Source organism: Drosophila sulfurigaster, chromosome 2L (genome assembly GCF_023558435.1).
Source record: "Drosophila sulfurigaster albostrigata strain 15112-1811.04 chromosome 2L, ASM2355843v2, whole genome shotgun sequence".
NCBI lineage: Eukaryota > Metazoa > Arthropoda > Insecta > Diptera > Drosophilidae > Drosophila > Drosophila sulfurigaster.
In genome coordinates this window covers 29,618,015-29,628,064 of record NC_084881.1, presented here as the reverse complement: position 1 = coordinate 29,628,064, position 10,050 = coordinate 29,618,015, and the positions used below count along the sequence as shown (strand labels likewise).

Below are 10,050 nucleotides of genomic sequence, written 5' to 3'. Positions count from 1 at the left end.
GTGTTGTTCGATGTGCTGAATGTTCATGATTCTAGCAGCTTGTCGAAAACTATCTTATTATTTTCGAAATAAAAAAAAATCTTACAAAAAAAATTATTTTTTTTCCAAAAATAAATGATCAGGAATTGTTCAAAGTATTCATATTTGAATTATATATATATGTTTTATGAATGAACGTCTTATGAAAGAGACGCTTTCAGGGACCGATCAATAGAGTTTCTATTAAGAACCTCATTTCATGCATGTGCAAATATTATATTGCATTGATATTTAATCAGCTGCATCTGCGATAATAAAACGGTGCTTCGTATTTCATATAAATATGAGATTATCATATGCAGCTCAGCTCAGTTTTCTACCTACTTTATTTCAGTTGACATCATGAAATTCTTGCTTACCACAATATGCATTATTTCTACATTTCTTTACACTGCTGCTGTTCAGAACACCGCGCGCAATATGACGGCTCAAATTCTATCTCTTAAATCGGAGATTCTCGACATAAAGTAAGAATGGAAAGTTCAATTTCTTTTTGAAATAAAAAATTATTAAAGTTATCCCAGAGAGCAATTAGAGCGCCAGCAAAGATCATTGGAAATCAAGGAAACCCAGAAATCGTACGGTCGAAATTGTGCTAATATTACAACGAGTGGAATCCACAATGTGCTCATTCCCAGCTTCAGTGATAAACCCTTCAGAGTATATTGCGATGCGGAAACTCGAGGAGGTGGATGGACCGTCATTTTGCGTCGTTCTGATGGATCAGAGAATTTTCATCGGAAATGGAACATTTACAAGAAGGGCTTTGGGAATTTGGATGGCGAGTTCATTTTAGGATTAGATAAAATTCATGCGTTGACATCAGAGAATACTATGGAACTGCTAGTGCAGGTTATGGATTTCAAAAACGATGCACGTTTTGAAACGTACAAAAGATTTGGAATCGCAAGCGAGGAAGAAGATTATGCGTTAAACACTCTGAGCAAGGGCGAAGGAACTGCTGGGGATTCACTCCAACAACATTTTAGAATGAAATTTTCTACTATTGATCGTCAAAATGATCTTAAGCAAGGAGACCCCTTTCCCTGTACCGGCTATAAAGCTGGCTGGTGGTACCATGCTTGTCACGAAAGGTATGAATACAGTTTTCATTTTATGGTTACTTTGCTTCTAATTTATGATATTTGCAGCCTTTTAACCGGAACTTGGGGAAACGACGATCATGGGTGGGGCATCATTTGGGAAACATTCCGAGGACACAGCCATTCGATGAAGACAGCTGTCATGATGATAAGGCCGCGAATAGTCTAAGCTGCTTTACTCGCAGTGCTGATAAAACACGATTTAATTGTTTGAGTGTAATTACATAATTTAGAGACGATTTTTCAAAGAGTCTAAATAAAATTATTTCTTCAATAAAGTTCTCTATAACGAAATTCAATGAAAAATCATGTAAAACTTTTAGTCAAAAATAATAATAACAAGTAAGAAAGCTCTAGTCGAAAGAAAGCTCTTCCGTTTGAGTGACCAGCCAACGAATGATTCGCCCCTAACCTTAACACTCATCTGTTTACTTGGAATTTGTAAATTGGTCCCGAAGTCTATGTTTGTTTAATTTATAGAGCAAACACTTTCCCAGTGTTGTCCGAAGTGCTGATTGTTCATGATGCCAACCGATCGAAAGCGAAATAAATGATCAGCAATTCTTCAAAGTATTATTGCGCTGCACCTTAAGGGAGTGCTTATATTTCCATATTTGAATTATGCACACATCATCACATCAAGCAGAAGAAGTCATAAATCTTATGAGCCAACGAGTCAACGGCCTCTTTCAGAGAGCGATAAATAGAGTTAACTCCATCCAGAAATGCCTTCATTTGCATATCCAAATATTGATATTTAATCATCTTCATCTGCGATAATGAAACACAATTTTAAAGATAATGGTGCTTCGTATTTCATATAAATATGAGATTATCATATGCAGCTCAGCTCAGTTTTCTACCTACTTTATTTCAGTTGACATCATGAAATTCTTGCTTACCACAATATGCATTATTTCTACATTTCTTTACACTGCTGCTGTTCAGAACACCGGGCACAATATGACGGCTCAAATTCTATCTCTTAAATCGGAGATTCTCGACATAAAGTAAGCATGAAAAGTTCAATTTCTTTTTGAAATAAAAATTTTTTAAAGTTATCCCAGAGAGCAATTAGAGCGGCAGCAAAGATCATTGGAAATCAAGCAAACCCAGAAATCGTATGATCGAAATTGTGCTAATATTACAACGAGTGGAATCCACAATGTGCTCATTCCCAGCTTCAGTGATAAACCCTTCAGAGTATATTGCGATGCGGAAACTCGAGGAGGTGGATGGACCGTCATTTTGCGACGTTCTGATGGAACTGAGAACTTTTATAGAAAATGGAACATTTACAAGAAGGGCTTTGGGAATTTGGATGGCGAGTTCATTTTAGGATTAGATAAAATTCATGCGTTGACATCAGAGAATACTATGGAGCTGCTAGTGCAGGTTATGGATTTCGAAAACGATGCACGTTTTGAAACGTACAAAAGATTTGGAATCGCAAGCGAGGAAGAAGATTATGCGTTAAACACTCTGAGTAAGGGCGAAGGAACTGCTGGAGATTCACTCGAAAAACATTTTAGAATGAAATTTACTACTATTGATCGGCAAAATGATCTTAAGCAAGGAGACCCCCATCCCTGTACCGGCTTTAAGGCTGGCTGGTGGTATCATGCTTGTCACGAAAGGTATGAATACAGTTTTCATTTTATGGTTAGTTTGCTTCTAATTTATGATATTTGCAGCCTTTTAACCGGAACTTGGGGAAACCACGATCATGGTTGGGGCATCAATTGGTACACATTCCGAGGACACAAGCAATCGATGAAGACAGCTGTCATGATGATAAGGCCGCGAATAGTCTAAGCTGCTATACTCGCAGTGCTGATAAAAATCGATTTCACTGTTTGAGTATAATTATATAATTTAGGGCGAATTTTTCAATGTCCCCATAAAGTATATTAATAAAATTATTTGCTAAATAAATTTCTCTATAACGAAATGGAAAATGGAAAATCATGTAGAACTTTTAGTCAAAAATAATAATAACAAATAAAAAAGCTCTAGTCGAGTTGGATCGACTGTGAGATACACGGTACCCATTTTGAATACCGTAAATATACTAAGATATACCAACGGATGTGTTTTTGGCATATTGATATTTGGTATACTCAAAATATACTAAAGATTGCAGATTATACCATATTGTCCGCCAAAGCAACCAAGACTTAATATACCGAAAACACAAAAAATATGCCAAAGACTATGTTTTTGGTATATTGCGTATATAAGTTGACAATATACTCGTATTTCGTTTCTCCCATAAATCAGTTTATACGGAAAATAAGACATTGAAGAATCGGTCGGTACTTACAACAAATTCATGAAATTTTGCTTGCTGAGGGCAAAAAAGCATTTATGAAGTATGTGTTCATGCTTTTAACACGACTGCCGAATGTCCTTGGCACTTTCTTTGTTTCAGCCGCTTCGGCAATTGCAGTCTGTACCGAAATGAGTCCCATTCCCATAACCTCCCTCTTTTTTTTCTCCTTTCTTTTCATTTGGCCTTTCAGCTGCATGACATTGAAATATTACAGTACACATGCGTGTATGTGTGTGTACATAAGTGTGTATATATGTTAGTACAATACACATATCGATTTTCTACGGCGGATGCCAGGGGTAAAGTCAAATGTCTGTGAATGTTTTTGTCACAAATGACTTTGCCGTTTTAATTGATTGCTGGCAATAAACCGAACGGGCGCCCTTTTTACATATGTGTGGGTGGGTGTCTATGCGTGTGTGTGTGTGCGTATGTGTGTGGGTAAATGTGTCACAGCAGATCCCACAGCTGTCGCGGAAAGTTTAAATGGAAAAGCGTCAACGTCATACGCGTATCGTGTTAAAGGTTCTCCCAGAACTCGAAGGTGCGAGGGAAGCGTCTGAAATTTTTGACTGGTGTGTGTGTGTGGGGAGGGGGGCGTGTCGCGGCAAACGCCTTTTTCAGCTTTGCGCGCTTTGTGGAAAATTTCTTGTTTTATTCTTCGAATTTGCGACAATTTCAACTTTTATTTGCACAACATTCGCCGAGAAAGAGAGAGAGAGTTGTGGATGGCAGCGGTGGAAGGGAAGGAAGGAATTTCCATTTTAGCACCCATCCCTGGTCTCCACTTCTCTTTCCCCTGCCCCAAATGGTTGACGCATAAAATTCTTCAATTACATTTATGATTTCTTGCTGTTTCGCTTTATGCTGTTGTTGTTATTTCATTCTTTTTTTTTTGTTTAGCTATGATTTGCCTGTTATGTTATTGAGTGTGTGTGTGTGTGTGAGCCCGTTTTCTTTTTTATGCCATTTTTATTGCATTATTTACTGATTGCGCAGTGCTAGCATACACTTGTTTATGGAGAGCTTGACTCTTTCAGTATCAGATTTGAAGATCCAACAACTTTATAATACGACATGATAAGAATTAAGAAACTACCATTTTGATTAAAAAGAAATCAAATACTGGCATTTCCTTCTTTAAGAAATAACTGTTTTGATTATGCAATCATTTATTTGCTTCATCATTTGTGTTTTTACTTCCATACGATTTTGTTTTACTCTTTACATCACTTTCTTTGCCAAGGGTATTCAATTCTCGTGGTGTTTTTGTGTTATTTGTACTTATTGCATGTGTTTATGCTTCGCATTTGGTTTGCTTTTGGCAGAACAGAGGACGAGAATGGAGTTGAAGCCATTTGGCGAATTACTTGAAACGTGACTGAAACGCCATTTGGCGAGCTTAGTTTAATTTGCCTATGTTAAGCCTGCGACGAATGGCAGGACATGCGGTACAATTCGATTCTGCTGTTTCTATACATTTCAATATCGCTCATACGCAGCATTGGCCGAGTCGCAATCATTGCTATTTGATTTTTGTACCAGCTGAAGAGCAGGAGCAGGAACAGGAGCAGGAGGTGAAGGACTGTCCTGGGTCATGTCGAGGAATTTGTTCGCCTATTTGGGCCCTGTGTTAATCCCTTTAATGGACTATTAAGCGTTTTTTACTGCCAGCCCAGGCCTCAGTGCCTCAGCCCCAGCCTCTCGCATGGCCTGGAGAGTCGCTCACTCGCTTTTGGTTTATGGCGGCTGCTCGAGTTTACGATAATCTCATCATTTGATGTTGCAGCACGTTTCACAGCGCACACTTTATGCTCTCTCGCATATTTGCATTGCAAAAGAGAGTGAGAGAGAGGGAACAAAGCTAGAGACAGAGACGGAGACGTATGCTAAATTCAAGCTGAGTTCGAATACAACTGTGTTTGGCATTTCGAAAATTTGTCAACTGAGGCTGGTAATGAATTGATTGTCACAGCGGGAGAGTCGCAAAATTTTCTCAGCAGTTTTTCCTTTTGAAATTGATATGCTCAAATGGGAGTGCATGTGTATTGGTGTCTGTGTGTATGTGTGCCGCTTTGATTGACATGTGAATAGGAAAAGCCGCAGCCACTTTCAGTTAGCCGGCCAATTAGTAGCGCTTTTTGCCTTTTGTGTCAGACTAACAAAGCCAAGCACAAAAGCCAACACCAGCCCCCAAAAATGTCCCGACCGTCCCTGCCCTTCACTCCCTTCCCCAATGGGTAGCCAGACTTGAACTTGCGACATGAACGTGAACGTGAACGTGAACATGGAAGTGAATGTGAATGCGGAAATGGGAAGTGAACGAGGAGCGTGTCAGTCACGCAGTTTTTTAGACGGTCGTCTTTAATGCCAACGACCACAGCACAGACAACAGTCGGACATTTTGGCTCTGCTCTTCAGGCTCTGGCTCTGACTCCGGCTCTGGCTCTGGTTCTGGCTTCTGCCTCTTGGGGGCGTGGCATGCGGTGTGACTTTGTTGCGTGATTACCTTAATTGATGGGCATTTCCGTTGGAGCAAATGAAGCCACTCAATTAACACCTTTCACCTGGATAAAAGTCGCACGTCCGCTAAAAGCAACAACTACTCAACAGACACACACACACACACAAACACACAGCAGGATTTAAATGTATTTAGGTACAATGTCGTGTGTCTTTTGTGAGACTTAACAATTAAGCTCAGTTGTTGCATGCTATTTGCACCACAATATCTAGTGTGAATCCATTAAAACAATACTTAGTATTAATATCAATGGAATAAACTTACCATCAAATATAAATTTCTGGAAAGATAGAAAAACAAAAATTGTTCAATTAGAATTGCAAATATATTATATAAATTTGGTATATTTTAAAATGTTTTGCAGAACATGTTTAAGAAATAAAAATAGTATAATAACAATATACCAAATATAGACTTCGGTATAATGTTGTATTTTTGGTATATAAATTTGGCATATTTTAATATGTTTTGCAGAACTTTAAGAACTAATAATAGTATAATAATAATATACCAAATATAGACTTCGGTATATTTTTGATATATTAATTTGGTATTTTCAAAATGTTTTGTAGAATTTATCCAAAAAATAATAATAGTATTATAACAAAATACCAAGTATAGACTTAAGTATATTTTTGAATTTTTGGTAATAAAAAATATACCAAATATAGAATTCGGTATATTTTTGATATATTAATTTGGTATTTTTAAAATGTTTTTTAGAACTTATCCAAAAATAATACTAGTATTATAACAAAATACCAAGTATAGACTTAAGAATACTTTTGAATTTTTGGTATATTAATTTGGTATCTAAAATGTTTTTTGCTTTGATTAAAACTAGATAGAACTAAACTAACTTGTTGACTCTTAGGCCTTTTCCATAAATTCATTTCAATATTTAAAGTTTTTGCGCCCTCTTATAGTCTTTTTCTTCGTTTCTCTCACTTGCACGCACTATTTGCGCCTTTGTCGTAAACTTGAGCGCACTTTGGCAAATTGGTTAATAACAAAAAAGAAGAAAGAAAAACCGAAATACCTTTTAACGAGAAACCAAAACATGAAACAAAACTTTACACTTTTACAAAGCGTTTTTCTTGTTTTCTTTCGTTTTTTTTCTGCCTTTCTTATTTTTGCTGCTCTCATTTTGTTGCAGAACACGGATGTGGGACGTAGGACGACGCGTTTGCCTTTTGCTGATGTTAACGAAATTATAAAACTTGCTCGATTTTCTACCCCGCCACTACTGCAGGTGTAAAAAGTTGTTGCAGTAAACTTTTCCTCTGTCGGTGTCGACAGCGGCAACGGCAACGGCGGCACTCAAGTGTTGCATTTAATTTTTCAATTAAAAAATTGGTTTTCCTTCGCACTGGTTGCAGCTATGCATGCTGAAAGCCCTGTAAATTGCAGCAAATTAGTCGACAATGAACTACCACAAAGCGGCCTACCCAAAATGCTAGTCCAAAAAGGGAAGCCTACAGCAAAAGCAGCAGCAGATTACGAAAAGCCAATAAAGACGAGCAAAAACAAACTGGCTCTTCTAGTTCTAGTTAGCTGTTGTTGTCAGCGTGCCGACCAGACAAAAGTCGTAATCACAACACAGTGAAATTGTTTTGGATGGCAGCCAGCAGCAGCTGTAGAATCATCAGGAAGGGGAAGGGGAGCAGGTGCTGTCATATAGGCGCCAGTCGAGCAGCAAGCCAATCTGCCAGCCGAGCTACCATATTCTTTCCTCTGAGATAATTTCCTGTCATTATTTTGTGGTCTTCCGCAGTCGAACGTAAAAAATTGCGACTCAAAGGTTTATTTCCAGCCAAAGCCAAACAAACAGGCCAGCAACAACAACAACAACAGCAGCACAAGGGTCAGACAGACGGACAAATGAACAGAAATTCAGCTGGCAGAGATTGCAAGTTTGTGCAGCTTGCAAGAGGTGAAAGGGAATGAGACTCAGTCAGTTGGTCAGGCAGACGAAAAATTGACTGCATTGCCCACGGGTCAACAAATAAATTGGCTCTTCGCTCGACCAGAACGAGAAAAAGACAGATAAATACACATGTAGATAGAGAGAGAGAGAGCGTGAGAGATTCGGCCCAATGTTGATTTTTGAGGTCATCGCTGATATTGCGGATGTGAATCCTTTTTTGATTGCATTGGCCCCGCACTGAAATTGCCAACTGCCAACTGCCGGCTGACAGTTGCTGCCAGTTGCCACTGCATCTCTGGTCGGACACGAGACAGATGACCAGCAACAGCAACAGCAGCAGCAACAAGATGTGTAATGACATCGACAACAACAGCAACAACATGGCGAAGAACTACGGCGTATTAATTGTGGTTTTGCCAGTCGAAAATTGGCATTTTAAGTGCGGCTTGGTGTCATTTCCACTGCAGTTAAACCATTAAAAAGTCTTTGCGTCAAATATTTATTACAAATGCCCACACACACACACACACACTCATACACACACGTGACCAGATGCAGCGACCAAACAACTGCCAGGCAAACAGTCAGATCAACCAAACACAAACCAACAGGCAGCAAGTACTGCGGCTATTGACCATGCACACCTCTTGAATATCACATAACACGGACTGAACAGCAAGCAGACGGACTGACAGCATAAAAGATACCCTGTAAACAATTATTCGCTATAAAGTATATATATTCTTGATCAGCGTCAACAGCCGAGACAATGTAGCTAGCAGTAATAACTACAGTTTTGATGATTGCCAAAAGTTTAGTTCCGATCGGATAGAAAACGTAGAACTTATTTAAGAGATAATAATAATAATACCAAATATAGCCTTCGGTATACTGTTGTATTTTTGGTATATAAATTTTATATATTTTAAAATGTTTTGCAGAACCTATTTAAGGAATAATAATAGTATGTAAAATATAGTCTTTGGTATATTTTAGTATTTTTGCTTTGGCTCACAACTTGGTATATTTTGTACATTATAGTTTATTTTGAATGTAGTAATATATCTATATACCAAATATAGCATTTGGTATACTTTAGTATTTTTGCAGTATATTGTTGGAATATTTCTATAATATGGTTTTATTGAAAATGGGTTGCGGTAGCACACAATCGGACTCTAAATTTTAGTTTATCTTTATTTTTGTGGTTTTCCATTATTGAGTATTAACTTTTGTGAGCCACTTAAAATAGTTGTGTTGATTGCAAATCTCAGCCTCCCAGTTCTTGCCGTTTTAACCCTTTATCACTGTAGTCGATCATAATGCATAGGCTAATATACCCCTTAAAATGCCAGTTAAACTAAATGCCACACATAGATACAGAAAGGGAGAGAGAGAGTCAGGGAGAGTTAGAGAGCGAGCCACTCACGGGGGGATTCATTGTCGAATATTTCACGAATTGAGCTGTCATGCAAATGTGGCATTTTCTGTTTTTGAAGTTGACAGCATCGAAAATTGCTGCATACATCGCGCATTGCAAAGAAGTCGAGTGTTTGGTATGAGTATTATCGATAGAAGGGAATTTTTTGAAGATTGATTTGACGTAGCCGTTGCCGTTGCCGTTGTCGTTGCGCTTTGCCTGGCGCATTGTTTGGGGCGGATGTTGCCGCAATTGTCAGTTCGATCAATCATGAACGCCTGACAGTCACTTGAGCGCGCCACGTCACGGCCTCACGGCTTGTGTATCATCATGTGAGAGTCGGTTTATTTGCTCAGTCGCATTGTTTACACTTAATACGCTAATAACTCAACTGGCCCCGCAAACAACTCAACAGCTAAAGGCAAATGGCAAAAGTTTTATTGAAAGTGCCACACAATTTGTTTGTATATTTAAATTATCATACAATTTTCAAAAAGTTTCGCTCGAAATGAGCTCTCGCTCTCCCTCCACTCTCTCTCTCTCTATCACCTTCTAACTACGGGTGGCCCTCCATTTGGCCTTCTGCCTGCTGTCGTCTGCCTTCTATTGCCAGCCAGCTGCCTGCTGCCTTCTGCCTGTTTTCCTTCTGCCTTCTGCCTCTTGTCTTGGCACTTTGACTTTTGGCTTTGGCTTTTGTTGGTGCGG

General features: G+C 38.6%; 2 protein-coding genes across 4 annotated transcripts; both read left to right on the top strand.

Moving 5' to 3' along the window:
- The first annotated feature begins 359 nt into the window (after positions 1-359).
- On the top strand, positions 360-1,397 carry LOC133845261 (ficolin-1-like). 2 transcript variants are annotated; one of them, XM_062279664.1, is made up of 3 exons: positions 360-506; positions 564-1,133; positions 1,191-1,397. In XM_062279664.1, the coding sequence occupies exons 1-3, from the start codon at positions 382-384 to the stop codon at positions 1,309-1,311; spliced, it is 816 nt and encodes a 271-aa protein (XP_062135648.1). In that variant the 5' UTR covers positions 360-381; the 3' UTR covers positions 1,312-1,397. The 2 variants fall into 2 exon arrangements, with proteins under 2 accessions (XP_062135648.1, XP_062135658.1); XM_062279674.1 differs by having other exon boundaries at positions 360-519; positions 604-1,133.
- Positions 1,398-2,006: 609 nt separating this feature from the next.
- LOC133842660 (ficolin-1-like) lies at positions 2,007-3,048 on the top strand. 2 transcript variants are annotated; one of them, XM_062275859.1, is made up of 3 exons: positions 2,007-2,152; positions 2,210-2,779; positions 2,837-3,048. In XM_062275859.1, the coding sequence occupies exons 1-3, from the start codon at positions 2,028-2,030 to the stop codon at positions 2,955-2,957; spliced, it is 816 nt and encodes a 271-aa protein (XP_062131843.1). In that variant the 5' UTR covers positions 2,007-2,027; the 3' UTR covers positions 2,958-3,048. The 2 variants fall into 2 exon arrangements, with proteins under 2 accessions (XP_062131843.1, XP_062131852.1); XM_062275868.1 differs by having other exon boundaries at positions 2,007-2,165; positions 2,250-2,779; positions 2,837-3,046.
- The last annotated feature ends 7,002 nt before the right edge of the window (positions 3,049-10,050 follow it).